At 42.7% G+C, this 23,446-nt stretch overlaps 2 protein-coding genes across 4 annotated transcripts in view; one reads left to right on the plus strand and one right to left on the minus strand.

Annotated features, from left to right (window-relative positions):
• LOC123974229 (GDP-Man:Man(3)GlcNAc(2)-PP-Dol alpha-1,2-mannosyltransferase-like) overlaps positions 1–6,039 on the plus strand; it is an 8,694-nt gene extending 2,655 nt beyond the window's left edge. Inside the window, exons 4-6 of the mRNA XM_046054783.1 lie at positions 1,088–1,256; positions 2,812–3,434; positions 3,790–6,039. Coding sequence (XP_045910739.1) covers positions 1,088–1,256; positions 2,812–3,434; positions 3,790–4,073 — 1,076 coding nt within the window. The 3' untranslated portion in view covers positions 4,074–6,039. The remainder of the gene's footprint in view (positions 1–1,087; positions 1,257–2,811; positions 3,435–3,789) is intronic.
• LOC123974227 (serine/threonine-protein kinase Nek5-like) overlaps positions 198–23,446 on the minus strand; it is a 34,770-nt gene continuing 11,521 nt past the window's right edge. Inside the window, exons 8-25 of one of the 3 annotated variants that reach the window (XM_046054779.1) lie at positions 22,958–23,012; positions 22,459–22,572; positions 20,313–20,399; positions 18,804–18,891; positions 17,879–17,991; positions 17,283–17,347; positions 17,016–17,180; positions 16,175–16,253; positions 15,524–15,637; positions 15,209–15,286; positions 12,896–12,997; positions 12,290–12,370; positions 11,024–11,128; positions 10,770–10,944; positions 10,094–10,204; positions 9,847–10,003; positions 7,148–7,362; positions 198–332 (exon numbers count right to left, since the gene is read on the minus strand). In XM_046054779.1, coding sequence (XP_045910735.1) covers positions 301–332; positions 7,148–7,362; positions 9,847–10,003; positions 10,094–10,204; positions 10,770–10,944; positions 11,024–11,128; positions 12,290–12,370; positions 12,896–12,997; positions 15,209–15,286; positions 15,524–15,637; positions 16,175–16,253; positions 17,016–17,180; positions 17,283–17,347; positions 17,879–17,991; positions 18,804–18,891; positions 20,313–20,399; positions 22,459–22,572; positions 22,958–23,012 — 1,936 coding nt within the window. In that variant the 3' untranslated portion in view covers positions 198–300. Of the gene's footprint in view, positions 333–371; positions 469–5,889; positions 7,363–9,846; positions 10,004–10,093; positions 10,205–10,769; positions 10,945–11,023; positions 11,129–12,289; positions 12,371–12,895; positions 12,998–15,208; positions 15,287–15,523; positions 15,638–16,174; positions 16,254–17,015; positions 17,181–17,282; positions 17,348–17,878; positions 17,992–18,803; positions 18,892–20,312; positions 20,400–22,458; positions 22,573–22,957; positions 23,013–23,446 lie in introns of those variants that run through there. The other 2 variants (XM_046054778.1, XM_046054777.1) reach the window with 2 other exon arrangements.

Consider the following 23,446-nt stretch of genomic DNA (forward strand, 5'->3'; position numbering starts at 1 on the left):
CTGTAGCAAGGCCATCAAATAAAAAAAAGTACAGAGTGTCGGTGGTTCGAATCCAAGGCCCTGAACCTCTAACCGGCCCCTGCGCAGCGCCCAGTGCTCCTTATCAGTATGGTTTAAATTTTGCATGTGACCAATAAAGTTGATTTAATATTTACATCAACTTATTGGTTCCCTAGTTTATCAAACTTTCTTACCTCAGCTCGGTCACCGCTCTGCAGCTACGGCACATCAGCACGAGTGGGATCAAAGCCTCCTGGTTGGCCGGTGCTGGATTTGTCCGCTGGTTCTGTGCGCAGCGGGTCACTCGATGTGGCCCAATGAGAATTCAGGATCTCAACAAAAAATGCTGGTGTTAAAAAACAGACTTTGGATGGCTGAGGTCGTTTTCAGGGTTGAGCCATCTACAAGCACGTGGAGTTCATAGATACAAACCAATCACCACAGAGCGTTTAGTTAAAGTGTTGATACCTGTGGATATAAGATTAGTTTTGCGACAGAAAAAAAATGCAGCAATTCGGCCACAAAGACGTTGAGGAGGAAAATATCTAGAATGTAAACATGGATGGATGTTTGTACTGATGTCCTTGGCGGGGAAATCTGACTTACAGTAGAGGTCAGAAAACAGAAAACAAGCGACGGTTGTATGAGAAAATAAATTAATGTTCAAGGTCCAGATCTTTTATTTGCTCTGTGTGTAAATATAACTCTATTTTGTTGCCAGTGGACTAGTAGAAATCCCTGAAACAGATGTTTCTGTTTTCCCCTCCTCGTCCCAGATACCCCGGCGTCTCTTTTGTGGTTTACACGGGCGACCAGGGAGTGACCGGCGCGCAGATTCTGGAGGGAGCCCGACAGCGTTTCAACATCACGCTGCCTCGACCGATCACCTTCATCTTCCTGCGTCACCGCACGCTGGTGGAGGCCAGCTCTTACCCTCACTTCACCCTGCTGGGTCAGAGCGCCGGCTCCATGTTCCTCGGTAAGGCCGGGCCAGAACGCGACTTTCATAAAGACGCAGAAGTCCACAGAGACGCTGCTGTTACGGTTACACTCGATGATTTTAAATGACTGTGTGTGTGTGTTGCAGGCTGGGAAGCGCTGACCGCCTTCGTTCCTGACCTGTACGTGGACTCGATGGGCTACGCCTTCACCCTGCCCATCTTCCGCTACCTGGGTGGCTGTAAGGTGGCGAGCTACGTTCACTATCCCACCGTCAGCACCGACATGCTCTCTGTGGTCCGAGAGAGGAACCCCAGGTAACACACACCTGTCTGTCAAAATACACCCTCTCCCTCAGATTTAGTGATGATTTTGAGTCGAGTTTCGGCCTCTAGGTGGCGCTCTCTGTTCAGCCATCACTGCAGAGAGGAGCTGCCAGACTGCGAGCGTTAAACGTGTAGTGGAGAAGCTTAAAGCAACATCTCATAAGATGTGTTATGATTACATGATCAGAAACAAGCGAAAACATAAGACCCAGCGATATGTCCGACAGAAAGAAGACCAGCTGGACGTCTCCTGCATCCTTTCAGCTCTTTAGCTCAACGAGTCAAAGCCAGTCTGATATGGACTCTTGTCCGGTCTCTTGCTCGTCTGTCTCTCTTTTTCTCTTCCTTTCTTCCTCCGACATCTTTAGTCTCTTCGCAGCCTCTGCCCTGATATCCACACTGAGAACACCAGCTTTAAAATCAGCCCCCTGATTTTAAAGCTGTTATTTTAACATACCAAATAAATGGCTCTGAACGCAGCAGCCCGTCTGGTTTTTGATTAGCCCAAAATGACTGTGACCTCCAGTGGCTCCCCGGGGCCTCCAGAATCAACTCAAGTCCCTAACGCTGCATACAGAGTGACTATCGGGTCTGCAGCATCTACCTGAACTCCATAATCCAAGTCTACGTTCCTTCTGGGCCACTGCGCTCCTCCAACGAACGCCGCCTGGCTCTGCCTTCTTTACGCACAAAGCGACCTCAGTCCCTGTTCTCATCTGTGACACCACGATGGTGGAACGAGCTGTCGCACACCATCAGAGCAGCGGCGTCCCTCTCTGACTTCAAGAAGCTCCTGAAAACTCTGCAGAGAACACTTCCTCTGATAACAACGCTAACATGCACTTCCTGTGCTCTTCTTCTTCTGTCCCCTACAATTATCTTGTATTGATTGCACTTTTTTGTTAACTCTTGGCGTCTGCCAAATGAGTAAATGTAAATACAAATACTACCAGAGGTGGAAAGAGTACTAAAATATTCACCTTAAGTAAAAGTACTATTACTTTGATGAACTTTTACTTAAGTAACATTACCTGTGTAAAATTATAGTCAAGTTAAAGTGAAAAGGAGCACATTTAAAATTTACTCAGTTACTTTTTAACCTCCTAAAACAACTTATTTATACTGATTTAATATCTTAATAATACTTATTTAATTAAATTGCAGTCTTGGCACAAAGCCAAAACGTTCGTTCATTTTGACAGATTATTTGCCAAAGCAATGGCGCAAAACAAGGTGAGATACCTTTTTGTTATTATGAGAAGTTTACAGTACTCCAAACAAAATGTACTTAAGTAAAATTACAGATTTTAAAAACTACTTACTAAAAATTACAAGTACACTCAAAAAACCTACTCAAAAACAGTAACGTGAGTAATTGTGTTTCTTTACTTTCCACCTCTGGATGCTACATAATGCTGTTTTTAGAATGTAAAGCCGGTTTATTAAGATTTATTCACTCTTAGTTTAGAAAACGTCTTCAAATTAAACCGGTTCACTGTTGTTCGCACCACGCCAACCTTCTGTCTTCCTCCTCTTGTGATTCCAGATTCAACAACGCCGACTTCATCTCCAGAAACCCGGTGCTGAGCGCGGCGAAGGTGGTGTACTACTGCTGCTTCGCCCTGCTGTACGGCCTGGCCGGCTCCTGCAGCGACGTCATCATGGTCAACTCCACCTGGACGCTGGGACACATCCTGGCCCTGTGGCGCTGTCCCAACCGCACCAGCGTCGTCTACCCGCCCTGCGACGTCAGGGCCTTCCTGGACGTCCCGCTGGAGGATGAGGACGAGGTGGAGGAGGGCTGGGAGGAGCTCGGACGGGAGCTCGAAGAGGAAGGAGGAGGGGACAGGAAGTGCCACGCCATCGTGTCGGTGGGTCAGTTCCGACCGGAGAAGGACCACCAGCTGCAGATCCGGGCGTTTCACAAACTGCTGACCGGGAGGAAGGAGGGGCCCGGGGGTCGGGAGTCTCTGCGGCTGGTGCTGATCGGCGGGTGCAGGAACCAGGAGGACGAGGAGCGGGTGCTGATGCTGCGGGGGCTCTGCCAGGAGCTGGGCGTGTCGGACCGGGTCGACTTCAAACTCAACGTGGCCTTCGAGGAGCTGAAGAGGGAGCTGGTGGACGCCACCATCGGTCTGCACACCATGTGGAACGAACACTTCGGCATCGGTGAGGACACACACACACACACACACACAGTTCACAGTACTTTTCAAAATGCATTCTGGGATACATTGAGTGGACTATATAGATCATAATAATTATCACTATACATTCGGACAGCGAGCTCACTATATAGTAGAGAGTGTCAAGTACAGGGAGACGCAGCCCACACAGATGATGACGACAGGACGCAGGTCTGCCATGTGAAGTCCTTTCAGTGCGGTCGCAGAGTTGAAACCAAACCAAAACTAACCGAATGTATCAAAACATGAACTTGGTGCCGACTTTCAGGTGTGAAAGCCTACCTTTAAACTAACCAGTGAAACAAAAAGTTTAGCTATGCTGTCTCTCCTCTGCCCAGGTGTGGTGGAGTGCATGGCTGCAGGCACCATCGTCCTCGCTCATAAGTCTGGAGGGCCGAAGCTGGACATCGTGGTGCCGTACGAGGGCGGACAGACGGGCTTCCTGGCCGACAGCGAGGACAGCTACGCCGCTGCCATGGAATCCATCCTGGCGCTGTCTCCGTCGGCCAGACTGGAGATCCGACGTAACGGCCGGCGCTCCGTGGAACGCTTCTCCGACCAGGAGTTTGAGGCTTGTTTCCTTGCCGCCACGGAGTCTCTGATGAGTAAACTGGAGCGATGAGGAAGAGCAGACGGGGCCGGCGGTCCATCAGGGACCAGGACTTCATTTAATTCACATTTAGTAAAGAGTGACCCAGTTTAAAACGATAGACTCTGATTCCTGGTGGACACGCAGCGCTAACATTGTCCTTCTTGTCCACTGCGATGAATCTAAAACCAAAAGAACAAGGACGTTTCCTGTGACTTTGCGTGTGTCAAACTCGTGTGAGGGTGTCGGGAGAGCTGAAGCACGATGACATGAAGGAACCTGAACCTGTAGACAAACAGCTCAGAGTATCTAAACGTGTTGAGCTTCGGTGTACACAGAAGCAGATGACAGATGCAACATAAATTGTAAAACATACAAATGAAAGTGTCCGTGTTGATGTGTCGTTGGATAACAGCTGGAAAGTCCTCGAGTTTTCAGGAAACTTAACTGTTTAATCGCAGTTTTCCCAGCAGGAAGTTACAATTTAGGAGCAGCTTGTTTGTTTTCTTAGCGGGTTTTAAATGAGAATATTATGGGTGATATCTGCTCCAGGAGCTACTGAGCCTAGCTTAGCACAAAGGCTGAAATCAGGAAGCCTGCATAAAAAGAGAAATGGTTTTAGAAACCTCCGTGTTTGTAGTTTTTATATAAATCGAAGTAGTTCAAGTCCAGTGAAAAACCTTAAATGGTCCCAAAGTAAGCAGCAAACTTTAAGTTCTAAAATTAACAATTAAATTAAGAAGTTTTGTTCATTTCACTAAAGCTTGTGAGGTTGTTTCAAGGTGTTTACTGGTTCCACTGCTGCAGAATAACTAAAGAAGGCAAAGACAAAGTTTAGGTCAGTAAAACTGAGAAATAATGTAAATTTCAGAGTTACAGCTTTTAATGATCAAGTAATGAATTAACAACTTAAACAAAGTAAATGAAGCCTTGAAAGTTCATGCAAAAGCACATGTCTACAGTAAACACCTTGGAACAGCATGTTAAAAGAAGCTTTATTTGGCCTATATTATATATAATTATATAAACTATATATATATATATATATATAATATTAATGAAGGCCGACAGAGCAGCTGGTCATCAGTTCATCCTACAGTGAAATAATGAACGAAACTCATTCATTTCATTTATAATTTTAGATCTGAAAATGTTTTGGTGACGTGAAGTTTAAAGTTTGCTGCTTACTTTGGGACCATTTAAGGTTTTTCACTGGACTTGATTTACAGAAGAACTACAAACATGGCGGCTAAAATTTCTTTTTTTTATAGCTAATGATCAGTACATCCAGAAATTGTGCATTTTTGTGCATTTAAAAAAAAATAAACAGGCAAAGTGGGCAACTTAGCCGCAGTAGTCAAGTTTCCGTTCACATGTGTAAGACTTGTAAATCAGACGGCTTCAGAGTATTTCTTTTCTTTTGATTTATGTTAGGCTAGCAGTTTCCCCCTGCTTCCAGTCTTTGTGCTAAGCTAACAGGTGTCAGTACTGATATGAATGTGACAGAATATTTTCCCAAAGTTTTAATTTAAGGTGTTTAAATATATTTAGAGGGACATTTTCCTTCCAAACGGAGATACAGCTTTTCATTCGACTCCACTGACAGCCACTAAGTGTTTGCTAGTGTGGAAGTGAGTTATTAAGTGATTTTGATAATAGTTTTGTTATGGTGATGGTTTCATCTGTTTTTAAATGACTAACTTGAGTTAAATGAAGACTTTTCTTTGGATGTGGCGAAGAAGCACTTTAAGCACGCGTGTGTTTGGGTTAACGTGATCGCTTATTTACATGTTTCACTTCCTGCATTCCTGTTTGTGGGGCGGTCCGGCCATGGAAATATGACACCGTGTAAAATCTTATAAGAATCTTTATTTTGAAAGAGGCAATATTACTATTATCACATCTGCCTGTGCAGAGAGGACGTTCTGAGTTTGTTTCACTGAGAAAATGAAATTCCACTTGAACAATACTGGAATAAATGCAATCATTGAACACTTCATATTAACTGCTTGTTGTTTGCTGCCGACTTGTGGCAAGAAACAGAGTTTCAGCACAGGGAGGGTCCACACATTACTGCTGCACATTAGAGAACAGCTTCCATTGAACAAAAGTAAAGATTTACAATCGGAAGAAGTCAAACCTGCACTGAAGCTGATGTTAAAGAATAACTCCGTTGATATTCTATATTTTTCTAATAGTAAATAAATCCCACGTTCAGGGGGCTTTCACAACTTCCTCATTTAGTTTGGTTGAATCCCACTAGAGTTGGTTTTTCCCCTTGGTGCGGTTCGTTAGGGCAGGTGTGAACGCAGCAATCAAACAAACTCTGGTGCAAACGAACCAACCACAGGATTTCATGATAGCAGATTTGTGATCTGAGGATATTTCAAAAGCTGAACCACTAATAAGTCCATCCAGTCCTGCTGATCGTGGAAATGTGTTCAGGAAGCGATCTTGTAATTGATCTACATTTATGCAAATGATTTGGTCACCTTGGATACACGTCAGCGTGTTTTCTCAGATTAACAGGTCGAAAGCAGTTAAAAAAGAACTCCAGGTACTCTGTCAGTTCATTAAGTCCATGAAACATTTAGTGACAGGAATAAGCCCAGAATCATTCCTGTTCTCGTCTTCCTGTGTCGACGTCATCATTCAGAACATGTGGTTGATTTACGGTCTAATATTACTAATAATGCTTTCAAAGAGTTGTTTCTTCGTGAGCTCTTTGCGATACACATCAGAAGCATTAAAGCTGCGTAAACGTTTGTCAGTCACTGGAGTTTGATTGACCTGTTTGAGTCACCTGTCTGTCTGCATGACTTCATGTTTACTCCTCTTGGTTTGTTTGTAAAACTGCCGTGTGAACGTGAACCAGACCAGAACTAAAATACAACCATGTAAAAAATGTTTCCCCTTGGTCCAAAACAAGTGAACCGGGCTCTCCAGATGTGAAAGCAGCCAATGAACGTATCTCCTAACAGTTCCTGTGTGAGTATCATTTTCCTGTTAAAGAATGAATTGAGCTTCAGACTTTCAGTTTAGGTTTGGGTCAGTTCAGGAAGTCTGCTTATTTAAAGCTGTGTTCCTGTCTGAACTCTCGGACTGACCGTCATGTTCTTTAGACTCGGAAGAAACGACTGCGGTCGGTCCGGCGGTGACGTCTAAACCCTGGACCTCCCGATTCTCCTCGATCCCATCACCCACCGCCGCCCTCTCCTCCGCGCCCTCCGCCTCGTCCGAGCTCCCGTCCTCCGTGACGAACAGGTTCTTCATGGAGTCCGCCACCGCTTCTCTCAGCTCGTCCTCTGATTCCTCAAAGTTCCTGATGAGAAACAGGAAATTAAAATTATTATTATTAATATATTAAAGGCAGACATCCTCTGGCAGGATGGGTCACGTGTCAGTTGCAGGAGCTAAAAGTTCATCAAGCGTTCGTATGTGCAGCTCAAGTGAGGACATTTTGTGGGAACTGATCAAGAAGTAACATCAATGTAGGTCAGGACTTTTACTTTTTCTGGATTCAAAATATATTTTACTGAGAGAAGTACTTTTGTGTGATCTATTCAGACCTATCTCCTGACTCCTAAACCGACTCCTGGTCCTTTTCATCGCACCACCTGCACATGGAAGCTCTTTGACGTTCGCTTCAGTCTTTGAGAGACTCGTGGGTTTGTGGTCCTTTGTTATTACATATTTTCACAGTCTCATGCTTCGACAATTTTACCACAAACTGCAACTTTCTTGACTTTAATGTCTTTTAAACTGACCAACATCATGTGTGTAATTCAGGGCACAACTCAAACGGGTTCAAAACATAAGTGGTCTCTCGCCGTTTACTACGTACATATTTGTTCTGAAATAAGGTCCCGTGGGGCGGAAGGGGAGGGACTTGGGCTCTCTATACAAAGTTGTCATAACTTAAGAGCTTTTTTATCTACATACAAGATATTCAACAATCAAATCCTTTTACATTAACATTTATTGAGTTGGCTGAAGCTTGTGGCGAAAGAACAGTGTTGTGAAGGTTACTTTGGAAATCGATTACAAGTTACCCCATTTAAAATGTAATAGTAGTTTAACTATTTAAATAACTTGATTAAAGTAATGTGACTTACTGCATTTAATTACTTTTCTAAATTCTGCAATCATGAGAACCAATCAGAAGCATCAGAACAGTTTCTGTGGCTGGAAACGGCAAAGCATGCAAAACAACAACATGAATATTCAGATGTTACCCCCCATGAACATTTTTAAAAGTAACTGTAATTTAATTACACAGTAACTGTACCAGATTAGTTAGGCCCTGCACTTATTTTGACATTGAATTACGCAACGAAATTACATTTAATGAGTTACTCCCGAACACTGCCAAAGAGACATGCAAAGCTTATTTTCAGAGCCCAGATCACATTTTACTCAGTGGTTTCCCCAAAAAAGACGAACTGCTCCTTCATCAACACACCATCATGTTTCAAGCAACACTATTTAACACGAGAAGAAGTCATCAGAAGCAGCATTCGTGAATCAGACGTGCAGTTCTATTATTCAATTCTAACAAACTAAATAAGTAGAGCAGAAGAAAACATCCACGAGGACATGTGGATGGAGTTGGAGGTGATATTAGGTTATAAATTCCCAAAGACGTGTGTTCTGCTTATTGTAACCTGACACAGGAAGATGTACAACATGAGGACAGATGTCCTGTTAAACTTCCATTAGTGGCGACCGAGAAGGCAGTCAGATGGGAAACGGGCTGGACGTTGTTGAGGAGACACACGATACGGAACGACTCTGAGAATACAGTGGAGTTTAATGAAAAATGGGAAAAGTGGACTGCTTATAAATTGTACGTAAGTTGCATCAGTGCGTTGTCCAAACAAAACGAGAAGCAGAAACATTTAGGCTGAAAATAAAAAAGAAGTGAGGTATACATAAGAAGTCTCGACCCCAGGCCACCTTGACCACACCAAACGTTTTTATATACAGCCTATGCCATAGACTGTATATATGGGACAAACCCTATTTGTTGATGTAACAGGTAACAAACCGGGTATAGTCCACGTTCATCTGCTGACTTTTGGGACTGATCATTAAAGTAGGGCAGGAAGTCAGACATAAAACAGCGAGAAACTGGTCAATTTTCAAAATAAAACACCCTGTACAGACACCCGATCGTATATCAACAATAAACACAGTTAAAACAGACAAAAAGGAACTATTTAACTAGATAGCCTAATTAATCATAGCAGAAGTACATAAAGCCAGCACTAATGACCAAATCAACAACATCTAAACTTGTCAGCAAAATCACAAAGGCAAAACGCTCTGATTCTGAAATTCTCCTTCTGGGATGAGGGAACTAATGCGGAACTAAACCGCGGTTCACACGCTGCCAGTGTGAGTCCGGGGCGAAGTCCAGACTTCCCATGATGCATAGCGGTGAAGGGAGTTTTGTTCAAAGTTGCTAATAAGTTTGCCATTTGTTTGAAATCCAAATGTTACTTCATGATTGATGTATTTTTAAAACGTGTCTGTGCAGTATATAAAGTTTTTTGTGGGTAACTGTTATTATTGTGGTGGTTTACCATTGAAACCAGGAGTGAAGGGACTGTTTCATTTGATAAGATGAGCTGAAGCATCCTAACAGCCGTCAGAGCTGAGCTGCATTTGATAAAAGTAAATATGATGTTCAAGATTATTAATGGCAGGCCACCGAGATTTGGCCCGGTTTTCCCGACGGTCAGTCCACCCTTGTAAGAAGTTAAGAGGTACAGAGAGCACTGAACAGACGGGAGTGAGGACTCACGTGTCGTCATCGTCTGACCGCGGCTCCAGACGGTCTTCATCCATCTCCACATCAGAGTCCTCCTCCTCCTCCTCCTCCTCCTCCTCTCCTGCTCTGTCCTTCTCTGGCTCTAAATCTGAGAGAAGGCAGTTCAGTGTATCAGCTCTCTCAGGGTTTTCTGTAGATAAATTAGTTAACTGATCGTTAATTCCCAGAATTATAATTAATATCCACCAACTGATGAACATAAATATCAGTGAAGTCCGACCTGCAGTCTCGGAGTCCAGAGTTGAAGATGTGAGTTCAGCCTGAGCGAGAGCGTTCAGCAGGGTGTTGGGTCGGCGGTCGACCCACTGCCTGCGACCTGCCGCCTCCTCACCTGGGGGGGGGGGGGGGGGGGGGGGCATACATGGTAGGTGTGTTCTGTTACCTTCAGACAGAGCCAGGCTAGCTGTTTCCAGTCTTGGTGCTAAGCTAACAATCTCCCAGTGGTACATTTATTTGAGTATTTTCTTTTCATGCCACCTTCTACTTCTACTGCATCTCAGAGGGAGATATTGTACTTTTTACTTCACTACATTTATCAAACAGCTTTACAAAGTAAGATTTCTAAACGTAAAACATATGAAGAGTTTATAAAATTTGATGTTTTGTAATAAATTAAACTCCCCGACAGTATTAAAACTTTTCCTAAGGTAAAGGATCTGAATACTTCGTGCACCGCTGCCGTCTCCTCCCTGTGTCTCTTTAACACAGAGACATGGAGTCAATCTGAACATCTGTCAGCAAGAGAGCAAATAAATGTATTTTAGTGTAAATAAGTAAGTGAGAGAAGAAGACAGCAGAGAGCAGCTCCTGCTGACAAACTAATAAAAGAAATAGAATATATGATTTAAATAAATGTTTTTGCATCTTCACTCAGCTGGTTTACAGCTGTAATTCACCTTGTTCAGCCTCGACCGCCGTGTTGTAGACGGAGTTTACGTCCATGTTGGCGAGTGCGTCCAGCAGAGTCTGGGGAGTCCTCTGGCTCCACCCCCTCCTCCCCTCCGACCAATCCCTGAACTTCAACTCCTCTCCCTCCTGGAAGCTCAGCCTCTGGTTCAGAGGGTCCACTTCCTGTTCGAGGAGTCGGGGACAGAATGAGAGAAAGAGAAGAAGAGGAGCTGCGAAAGAGGCAGAGAGAGTTTTCACTTACCTCCTCCTTCTGTTGTCTTTCATCACCCACCTCCTTCTCTTTCTCCTTTTCTGCATCCTCTTTCATCCCTTCGTCATCTAACCGGATCTCGAACATGATTCCCTTCTGCAGAAATGACAAACAAAACAAACAATCGAACTCTCATCTGTTTGCAGATTGCAGAGCAGATTTTTTACAGATAAAGAAAGTGTTCTTTGCACATAGATTCAGACTGGTGTATTATTATTATTCTTTCATTTGGTTTCTTTGAGTCTCTGGTTTTTAAGGTTTGTTGTTATCCCGTGTCTTCAGTATGTGTTTCCTACAGGAGGCTTACGTCTTATTGTAAATTAGAATCTGTTCTTAACTTGCCTGGTGAAATAAAGGTATAATAAAAAAGTGTATAGGAGATTAAGTCAAGTGGGCAGGAGCTGATTTTTAGTGATGCTGTGAAGCAGCGAGGATCATGGGATGGCAAAGTCGGCCTATCGGTCAGTCCACCACTTCAGTCCAGACTGAAATGTCTCAACGTGACATTGGATTCAATCGATCCTCTGACTCCAAAACTTGACCAAATACCTGCAAAACTAACAACATTCCCATCAGCCACCGCTCTACTTTGTGTTTACTGCTAAGTGGCAAATATTAGCATGCTAACAAACTAAACTAACATTAGCCCGACTGATAAATCCGTGTGCCCATATGAGCTATTTGCAGATAAATCGGTAGCGGGGGTTGTAGCGTCCGATAAATGACAATTCAAAAAGAAACGGAGAGACGGATCCTTCAGTCACGTTATAAGTTTTGTTGTTGCACCGTTTGTCCACCAGATGGCGCTTTAATGCTCCCCTGCTGAAACCACAGATATCAGCTGACATGATCAGCTGTACTTTTAAACTGCAATATCTTGGTGAGGTCTCATAACTACTCTTTGTTTATGTTATGTGTTTTATGACAAGAAGAAAAAGAAGAATATCGGCCGATATATCGGAATATAGGATTTCAAAATCCTCAAATATCAAAATCAGTATCGGTCTAAAAAATCCCATATCGGTCAGGCTCTAACTAACATCATCAATAAGGTAAATATTTAGACCCACTTAACATCCGCATCAGATCAGATCATCACTAACGGTGCTAATATTTCAAATGTTTTTGCAACTCGACCACGCTATATCAGATCACTTCCTGTCCACACACGATCGAAAACTGGCGCACGCTCCATGTAAGCTATCTCTGCTTTTCCTTCCCTCACTTATCCTGAGCAATGAGTCGGTGTAATCTCACCTTGTCTTTGTGTTTTCTCGCCAGCGCCCTCCTCTGATCTCTGTTCTCCTCTCTGATCTGCCTCAGAGCTGCTTCAATGTCCTGCAGCAGGAGAGACACACAGGAGGAAATGCTGTCACCAGGTACTGTTGTGATACACCTGCTCCTCTGTGGAATCAACGCTGTATCGCCAAACATGCCTCAAGGTAGTCAAATCACGCAGCTTTGTCAGGGTTATCATTTTTCAAGATATTTAAACAACCCTGAGACTGATACATTTGTTTTCTGTTGCTCGGGAGCATTCAGAGCTTGTATATAGCTTGTGTAGTTTATTCTGAAACAACTCTGTGGCTGCATTTTCTACCTTCGGAGAGTCGTAGCAGCAATGACAGAAGAACTACAGTGCCCGTGTTCAAAGTGATGAAAGACTATGTCACCAAATGCAACGGTGTGTTTTTAATTGTTTGCTGACAACTTACATGAAAAGAAAACACTGCAGGTCTTTTATACAAATTCCACCACAACCGTTACCTCTTCTAATGAATTGGTTACTGGTCACGCTGCTCACCAACATGTGTACTGTCTGGAGTTTAAAAATCAGAATGGCCAGAATGAGTCAGTATTTACCTGTGCAGGTGAGGCTACCAGCTGCTCTTTATCATCTGTAGAAGGTTCTGGGACTCTGGGTTTCTCCACTGCAAAGGTTCCTTGTTTGTGTTGTGGCTGAGCCTGATAGAATGAAAATATACTAATAAGGGTTAAAAAAGACGTGTTTACTCTGTCTTATTGATTATGTTGAGACAGGAGGGAGTTTCTGATCAGACAGGATTAACATTACAGGGGAGGTTAGTGGATAAAATCTTTAACGTGCTGTCCTGGGGCCGTATTACAGAAACTTCCTAACTGGCAGATCCTACCCTAGCTGCCTTGGTAACCATGGTAACAAGGGTTAGGAACTGATTTAGGAAAAAGGCCTTAACAGATTAACAGTTCCTCAATGTTCCTTTTCCTAACTTTAGATGAGAAAAGTGTTTTACAGAAGCATCCTAACTTCATAAAATGTTAAATAAACTCTCCTAACGTCAGCAGAACTGTTGAGCTGTCTTTACTTTTCCACCAGCTAGAGTTTAATAACTCGTTTAATCCACATGGCTGCTCTTTTACTGCTTTTACAAGATCAACAAAATGTCAACAGGCGGAACTTATTAATTGATTCTACCGATGCGTTTGATGACCAAACCCTCGTTAGTAGAAAGGCTGTAGGCGATGTCTCATTATGTAACATAATGTGAAGGTCTGATGTAACAAAAGGATCCTAATGCAGGTCTTTGATAGGATTCAAGAAATACATGAAAACACGATGACGTCAGCCCGCAGCCTTTATTATTGTTATTATTTTTACCGTCATTATTAACTAGAAGAGTTGGGGTTTCTGCCGGGGTCAGTGAGGGAGCGCAGGAGGAGCCACCACCGGTTTTTCTTTGCTGCCGTTCTCTTTGTGTCACTTGTAAATGGACTTATTTTCTTTCTGACAGCATCGGCACTTCGCTGGATGCCGGGTATGCGGCGGTGACGGTGTCCACTATTTCAGCTCACTCTCTCTCTTTAATCTCCCAAAATAAGCGTTATGTGGATTTGGATCTCTCGGCGGAGGTTACCAACACCTCTGAGTCATCTGACTTAAAGTCCAATGATAGTTGTTGTTTCTGCTCCATTTTCAGTTTGTGTTTTATTTAAAAAACAACCAAAAAAACAGCGTTTAAAAGCCGTTTAGCTCAGCGAGATGAGAAAAGTGGCATCGGTTGCTAGGTAACAGACATAAAAGTTGATAACCGATGTTGGATTGAGTATTTAGGATTTCCTAACCTGAGATAAGAGAGGATTCCTAAAGTTAGGATTTGCTTCTGTAATACCAAACTGAGAAAAATCCTATCTTAGACTCTTCCTGTCTTAACTTGAGCCTTAAGAGGAATAGGAACTTTCTGTAATACGTAATCTAACTCATCATTCTGGACGTGAAGTTACAGGATGTGCTCTGAAATATCCATGGACATTCAGCAGGAATAAGACAAAAGGGCGGCGCTAGAGAGATAAAGCGATAAAGCAAAGATGCTGCGGGAGGTGAATTGAAGTGAAAAAAATCGCAGTCCTCCTTCTCAGAGTCATAACTCACACAGACATGAAACACATCTTCATCTCATTCGGTGGGACTTCCACGTCGCAATGATATCACTATCTCTGATGTCCATCCAGAATAAACGTCCATAAATCCACTTTGAAGTCATGTAAAAAGTTCAGTATCAAAATAATGCCGGGATAGTTCCACAGGTTCTCTGCCAACAGGAACTGTTTATAGCTAATTCAGCTACTTTTAATGGAGCCAGTTAGAGCCAGATAGTCAGAGAGAATAGGGGCAAAAACAAGCAGAGGTGAAAAGAGTCTCGCACTCCTGAAGGCTCTCTCTCTTTTTCTGTCATCATACTGGTTCCCAAACAAACCTATAAATGTTTGCGTTGGCATGTTTCCATCGATCAGATAAGCAGAAACATTTTTGATTTTCCTTTTCACAAATTTCACACTGAGCTGATAACAAAACGTAGAAGAACAAGCAGCTTCTCACACAGAAAAATGTATTGTGTGTTTATTTATTATTTATTTCCTTGAATTACGGCCCGTGCTTGGTCCCTGCATGGCGACCTGTGCATTCACTTCTTTGCTCTGGGGCCCAAATGCTGATATGTTGTCACTGACAGGGTTTCTGAATGTTTGATTTTGATTGATTGCTGTTGTCTTTGTTTTTGTTTTATACGACTGGTAGACTGAAACTGAATTGTCCTACGGAGAAAGTAGTTTGAAAAACCTAAGAGATCTACTTTAAAAGACAACGATGTCGCTGATCCAAATCCACCTTTATATCATTTTATACAATTTTATATTTACCTCTCCAGCTCTCAGCCTCATCTGTCTCATCTCCTGGTGATACTGCTGTCTGATGAGATCCAGCTGACGCAGGTACGTCTGCAAACACACACACAAACGTGAAACTTAAACGATCAAAATAGTTTTCAATCGACTACTTGTTTGATCTGTATGTGCAATGTAACTAGTAACTGAAGCTGTCAGATAAATGTAGTGAAGTAAAAAGTACAATATCTCCCTCTGAGATGTGGTGCAGTAGACGCAGAAAGCGACATGGAAAGAAAATACTCAAGTAAAGTATAAGTAAATTTTGATGTACTTGACGATGTGTCCTACCTGCTGTCCCTCGTGCCGCCTGTCCTGGGGCGCATGTTGGCATTCAGGTTGTCCCGCTTCCTGCTCCTGACCGCCGGGCTTCCTGTTGTGCTCAGCTGTACACGGACGCAGACCCTAAAAAGGTCAGGGGGGAAAGGTCAAAGGTTAGAGTCGCAAATCGCTACAAAAAGTCAACACTGAAGAAATGTGTCCAGAACCACTTTGGTACTCTGTAGTCCTTTGTGTTTGTTTTAGTTTTTAGAGTTTTAAATATTTATATTTAAAGTGGACTCACTGTCAACCTGTGCATGTTCACTTCCTCCCTCACTTGGCCCATAAAACCTTTGCGATTGTTGAACAAAGACTTCATTGCCTGTTGTGGTTTTGATGCATGTCACCACTGAGCTCTACAGGTTTGGTCATGTTTCTGATTTTTTTTCAACCTCCAAGAACAAAATGTCTTTACATGTAGTCTTCTTGTCCAGACTGCTCGAGTTATTCTTAAAACAGACTTGTGAAATTGTGTTTCCAGAGTGTGGGACTTAAGCTGGAAGGAACTTGAATGATTTGACAGATAAAATCACTCATCTAATAACCCAATAATCAGGAATATATGAACTTTAAAGGCGGTATGTGTGACTGACAGACCAGACTCCGTCAGCTTCGTCCTACCAGCTGTTTCTCTGCTCTCAGCTTGTACTGGTTGGCCTCCTGTCTCCTCTGCAGGTATTCGTTACGAGCTGCAGCCACACTGACAGACACAAACAGAGAAACGGTTAATATGGTTATGGTGTGACTCGTTATGACAAGTTCATCACAAACACCATATCAGCTCCAAAAACCCCAGGAAAGCTGAAACAGATTGTTGACTTAAAGGAACAGTTTAGGAACTAAAGGCCAGTTTATCCTTACTATACGTGAGCATTTCTACTTGTGTCTTGGCGTCTGCGTCGCTCTGCAGTTATTAGTTAGTGAACTTTAGAGATGCTGGTAGGTTTTGGCCAGGGTCCGCCCCCCCCACACCGTTTCTAGTCTTATGCTAAGCTAACCATCTTCTGGCTCCAGCTTCTTATTTAACAGACAGATATGTGAGCAGTATCAGTCTTCTTATCCAACTCTCAGCAACAAATCAAATAAACGTATTTCCTAAAGTGTCAAACTGTTCCTTTAAATCAGTGTGGTTGCTGCAGCGGGCGGCTGATCCGACTAAATGCACAGAATCTGGTATGTTAGCATCCTGGTGTATTTAGAGGTGAACGATTATTGATTTTAAAAACAATTATATGGCAACTATTTTGATAACCAATTAATCATCATCATTTTTAAAAAATTAATTAGTTCCAGCCTCTCAAATGTGAAGATTTCGTGCTTTTTTTTCCTCTCTTGTGATCATGAATTGAATATTTTTGGGAAATTGTGACGTCTAATTTTCACAATTTTCTGATAATTTATAGACACAACAAGTTATTGATCAATAATAATTAGTTGCAGCCCTAGGCGTATGGTCCCTCACAGCTGGTATGGTTCCACCACGTGGTCTTCACATCTCTCCTTCTCTCTCTCTCCTGGTGGAGGAGGAGGAGGTGGAGGAGGGACGTCCTCCTTGTTCCTCCTCTGAAAGCCGTCCAGCTGGGCGTGGTAGTGCTGATAATGCCTGACTGGCTGCTGCCCATTAAACCTGCATCAGTAATAGTTTTAGGTCAAAGACCACATGTAACTAAAGGAGACTTTATTTCACAGAGTGAAGAGGTAAAATGTGTGATGCAATGATCTAATTCACCTTCGGTTCTGCTGACCCGCAGCCTCTCTGTCTGCCGCCGGTCGCGCCGCTCTTTGTTGAGGAGGCTGCGATCGTAAATAAATGAGGTATTAGTACAATAAAAATATCAAGAGTCCAAATATAAGAGGCATTTGTAGGAACCTATATTTCATTTCCCACATTTGACGGCATGGTTTTTTATCGTGATGAGATGTAAATACTGCATGTCGATAAACTGCGCTCTGATTTACAATGTTTATTATTTCAGTTGTTTCTCAACAGTCTCTGCAGAACACTGTCCACATCTCATCCTTCATTTCTCTGCTATATTACAATATTACTGTCTCTGAATTGTTACGCTTTACATTACTTTTGCGTTACTCTTGAGTTACTTTCACTGCTATTTAATGGGCGCATTCTTCTGATGGTAAGCTGCGCTGCACAGGTGGGTTCTGGTGATGTGCGGAGTTAAATCTGCGGATAGGGTGGGTGGGAGAGATGATGAGTTTTTCCTCCTTCTAACACATCAACTGTGAGAACACAATGTTCACCTGCTGCCTGATAGATCCCACACACTGATCAGTGTTCATGTGGTGCTGTTTTCTTATTGTTATTACTTTGTAGTGGGCAGGGGTGTAGGCTCTGAGCGGGACTCTCCACTCTGGTTTAGCAGGCGGTCTCTTCGAGCCGGCCCCGGGTCCCTCTGCAGCTCTGGACTTCTGTATCTTCTCTGGATAGCAGGAGAGTCTCACGTTAGAATAACAAAAAGTGGACAACTGGGGAGAAAAGGCTGTTAGAGAGATACTGGTGTCATTTTGTATGTAGTCTCCTGCAGATGTGAAATATTTATATTTTAAATAAAACCAGGGCAGAAGAGGACAGGAAACCAGAATCATGTGCAAACAAAAATAAAGATATTTATTTCATTATTAACCTACTTTCTCAAAAGAAGAATGAGCGAATAAACAGATAATTAACAAGCACTAATTAACTGGGGGAGTCGCACTAAACGATCAGCCGAAGAACACAAGCACTAGGCTGCAGTTATATGTGAAAATAAAAAAAGTCCTTCCTCCACTGAGGTAAGTTAAACAAAACACACACCGAACGTTTGAACAATAAAACGTGTGAAACATGTAAAGACGCTGTGAGCAAATACGTTAGGTAACCATTGTGAAGCAGACACTCCCTCAATGATTTAAGACAAGCACCGGTTCCTTTGTGTTCTGATGTTGCCAAAACACAAGGCGTGCCAAGATGTGACGCCATTAGAAAACAATCCAATCAGGACTCAGCTCGCCTCCCGCGGAGGTCGAGAGACACGACCGAGGAGAGAGTCGTGTTTCCCTGCAGTTTATAAGATGTGTTGAAGGACGGCAGCTGGAGCAGGGCCAGCAGCAACAATGTTGAACCCAGACTCAACGTGGTGTCAGTAAACGACCGCTGGGTGGCGCCAGAATCCACAACACATCTGAACTAAAGAGTGTCGGAGCTGCTGGGTGCACGAGTGTTAATGTTGTGTTTGTGTATGAGCAGTGTTACCTGCAGCTGCTGCTCTTGTTTTAGCGGCCTGAGACGCTGCTGCTCTGTTTCGATGCAGCGCCATGTGGCTAAACTCCTCCTGCATGGCCTTACCGACAGGAAACCACACACACACATTCACACGTTTACTCATATTTACCTCTGGCGACCTCATTTTTTTAAGCTTGCAATGGTGATAAAGATTTAAACATTGTCAGCAACTGAATAAATATCAAAATATATAATGTAAATATTTGTAGCACTGACATAAATTGAACAAAGATAATGATGTTCACACACTGTCAGAGAGGCGTTAACGTCGCTTTATGTTTGTTACTGAGGTTGTAGGGTGCAGGGGTGTTGAACAGGACTACGCTGTGTTGAGACGTTCAGATGAACAAACTGTCACTGTCAATAAATAAATCTACAGGCCACTTTTGCTTAAAGACACGATTCATCTTCTCCTCTCCTCAAAGAACATAAACTTTTATCAATTGTTAATGTGAACAGATCCCAGACCTGTGTGTTTTTGTATAAATAAACACTTGTAAATATGTACACTTGACCCCAGACCTTAGAAAAGGTCACTAATCAACAATAACTTTTACTTATAAAAGCTTTACTGCTGCTTAGCGTAACTCGTGTCACTTAGAGGGGTGGTACGCCTTTTCTCGGCTTCTATCCTCCACTGCACAGTGTTTTATAATTGTTTTTATTTTAATAATGTGTGAATAAACTAAACGTGTGTCTAACCATCTCATTATATAATGCAGTCCAGCACAACAACACCTCTTGTGAAGTTTTAACAAAAGCGGGTTTGGTGGCAGATCTGCTGTATGGTGTTGCATTAAAATGTGTAGGTGTACCTAATAAAATGGCCAGGGAGTGTTTTTTTCTTTAGGGTTTATAAATTCAGTACCCAACATTGAAAAATACAATATGCTCAACTCTGGTTGCTCAAATGGTCTGTTCAAGTTTTATAAGCCAGTTCCCCCGAACTGTCACAAGTACATGCCCGAGCCTACTTCAGCACAACTCAGAACTGGTATTCTTCCTCTGGCTATTGAGGTTGGCAGCTGCAAACTATTCAGGACACCCATTTTCTTCTATGATGATTTAAGACAGCCAATGTTTGATTAAATATCGGTAAGATACTGTATTTATTTTATTGTGTGAACATTCAGACACACATTAGGAAGAATCTGGGTGTGACCTTCCGCAGTGCTTTTAAACTTGAAAAACAGATTAGTTCTGTTCTAAAAGCCAGTTTCTTTCAGCTGAGACTGTTGAAAGAGTCATCCATGCATTTACAACGTCTCGACTAGACCACTGTAATACTTGGAGTGGATCAGTCGTCTCTCTCTAAACGTGCTAAATAAAAAAACATGAACTGTTTTTAGAGTTTACTTCATTAAAACTGAAAACCTTTGCACCTTAGAATCAGCCTGTAGTGTGAATTTGGGACACGCTGGAAGTCCGGTGGATTTCCCATAAACCTGAACTGATCGGTGAACCAATCAGATTGATTACCTGTGGGTCCAGGTGCTTGTGGATGTGCGTCTCCAGGAAGCGACGGCTGAGGACAGAGCTGACTGAAGGACGGTCCCGGGGGTTGACCTGAAAAACAGTGTGTGTATACATGTTTGTGTGTGTGTGTGTGTGTGTGTGTGTGTGTGCCCAGTGGAAGTGAAAATGAACAACCAAGAGCAGCAACATTTGCAGAAGATGCTTTCGTAATTATTATCGATTCACCAGCGGACTGATCCATCGGGAGCACCGGGGAGTACTTTTGCTATGAATGACATGTTTGTACATTTGAATGTGGTGTCATTGGTGTATTCTGGGGAGTTTTTGAGGGAGCACCCATAGCCAAAGCCTTACCTTGAAAACTCAGTGTTCAGGCTACTTGTTGGTCAGTCAATGTGGACAAAATGGCCAAATCTGCACCTAGCTTGGTACCTTTTTCATCAACAAATAGGGTTAGTCTACAAAATTAGCACTCTGCTGGTTTGCCTGAACGGGGGAGGGGTGTCAAATTCCTGGCCTGGATTTTTGTGGAAGTCCGCCGCTGAACTGATCAACACCCATTTGTACGGTTCAATAACGAAACTCATCAACAAGTCACAAAATGTAGATTTCCAACAGCGCCGCTGACCTCGAAACTCAAACAATAACCTGGGCAGTAAAGCGTGGTGTGATGTGTGACAAGTTTAACAACTGCAGTGTGTTCAAAAGGTTGTTCGGTAGTTGTGAAAGTTGTGTGACGTCTGTTCAAAAGTTCCTGTAAATGTTTGAAGTTTTTCTGGCAGCTGCAGTAACGTCCTGTATGTGTCAACAGCAGACAATGGAAGCAGCTCGGGATAATATCCTAAGCTGCTGCTAAGTTTCCTGAGATTTTGACATTTTCACTTTCCACTTTTCACTTGTTTTGGAGTTTGAACTCAGACAACTGAGCAGGTGATTACAGTAAGGGCGACTCTTTAGGTAAACTAAATGTTTATGTAGATGTTGCAAAAGGTTTCTTGTCTCTGTCCTGGTTTTAACAGGTAGTCTTTTGTATTTCATCCATTTCATGGAATTAAACTTTAGCGGTTTCTGATCACACACATCTGAAAATGTAACGTCACATAAAAGATTTTGAGAGTCTGACCCATGAGAGGGGTTAGTGGAGTGTTACGACACAGATTCACTGGCAGGAATGTAGGGAACCAGTTAATCGAGTCACCAGAGCTCCAGTTCAAATCAAAGTCCAGGGGCCGGTTGCACAAAAAAACTTAAGTTAAGATTTTCCTTAAAGTCTGAGTTGCACAAAACACCCTTAAATCTTCTCCTTAATGTTTCCTTAAAATGTTCACTTAAGTGTGTGAGGTTTTCTCCTTATCTTGGTCTTATACTTAAGGAATCCCTTAAGTGTGTTAAACTGTTGCACAAAAGACCTCAGCAACCAAACTAAGGAAAATAATTTAAGGGACCTCTGGCTTTATCTTAACCGCAACACGGTTGAGTTTATGGCGATAAATGAAGAAAATTCACATATCCTGAGATCCGGGAGAATCCAATGGATGCGCTAAACTATGAGTAAAACAAGAAGGCTGTCAAATTTATCGCCAGCTAGCAACACGGTCTAGTTTATATCTGTAGCCTGAATAAAGTTATTCTCACCAGTTTGATTCCCTTTTATAATTAGTGATCTCTTTTTTGGCAACAACATACTTATTTTGGATCCCCTGGATGAACCTCTTCACAAGACTCCTTGAATTAATTTGCGAAGCGATTTCCTCCCACATTTGTTGATTTTCTGTTTGCTGTTATTTGCAGATCAAATTTACTGGTTTTCTTGTCTTCTTTTCTTTCCAACTTTGTAAAAGGTCAAGTCCTGGTGCAAACAGTCTCCATGGTAACAGTAGAATTTTACTACTGTAAATTCTCTATCAATGCAGAAAACACCTTAATGCTTTCCCTTAACTAAGGAAACGTTTAAAGGGATTTTGTGCAACACCCTTAAGTAAATTTCTTAGCTAAGGAGAAATTAAGAAAAAAAATTGGCCCCAGATGTTTATATTTGTGCATCACAGTAGTGCACCGTCTGCTTATGCACACGTCACTGTGGTTCATTTAGCTCAGATCCTCTCACTGTGAAGAGAAAAACAATACTTTGGTCTTTAGAGCGTCTGACCTTGAAGAGTTGGGTGACCAGCAGGCGAAGGTCGTAGGAGTAGCGGCTGGGTACGGGGTTGTAGCGCCCCCTGCAGATTTTACTGACCAGCTGCCGCAGACTGCTGCCCTCAAACTGCAGGTGAAGAAGAAAGGCAAACACACACACACACACATTTTATGTAAAAGTGCGACTTGTCCCTCGTGTCCTCGCCTCTCAAATGTGAGGATTTGACGTGTCTCATTTATAATAATAAACGGCATGTCTTTCAGTTTTAATGTGTTGGTTGAATAAAACAAGCCATCTGAATACATCACCTTGAGCTGTGGGCACTTCATGTTTTTATTCATTTTGGCATTTGTTGCTTTTGTTGGGAACATGGTCAGCATCTTAACTCAGTAATGGCCCCTCGTTTTGCGCTGCTACTGTATAAGTTCCCTCTGTAGGCTAAATTAGCATTAGTGTTAGCATTAGCTCAGTGTTAGCAGAGGCTTGGAGCTGTGGGCGTGGTGCAGCTTACTGGATGTCTCAGGGCGCAGAGTTCATACAGGACGCAGCCCAGAGACCAGATATCCCTGCAGAGAGGACACACACACACACACAATGCAATCTGGCATTAATTTAACCATAATCATTTCATAAACAAACTCCCTGACTTGGGAGTCACCCTCAGATGTCCTCGCAGCTCAGAATCAGAGAGTGAAGTCACCATCAAGCAGCTTGTTTTGTGAATCTAATGTGCAACTTGATATGTTTCTTGTTGAAACAGGATGCTGGGCTGAATATCCCCCCTCCCCCTGAGCTAAACTCATAAACACCAGGAACAAAACCATAATGTCAAAATCCAACAGAGCCCAGCTACCGACAGGAAAGTCTAGTAAAAAGGTTTTCAGCTGTGGAGTAATACAACAGCTCTGGTATCTGCTGTTTTTGGCAACGAACCAAGTGTGAGTGTGCTCTTATCCTTCTATCTTTGTGAGGTCCTACTTCAGTTTCAGACCTTGAAAAT

Source organism: Micropterus dolomieu, linkage group LG07 (genome assembly GCF_021292245.1).
Source record: "Micropterus dolomieu isolate WLL.071019.BEF.003 ecotype Adirondacks linkage group LG07, ASM2129224v1, whole genome shotgun sequence".
NCBI lineage: Eukaryota > Metazoa > Chordata > Actinopteri > Centrarchiformes > Centrarchidae > Micropterus > Micropterus dolomieu.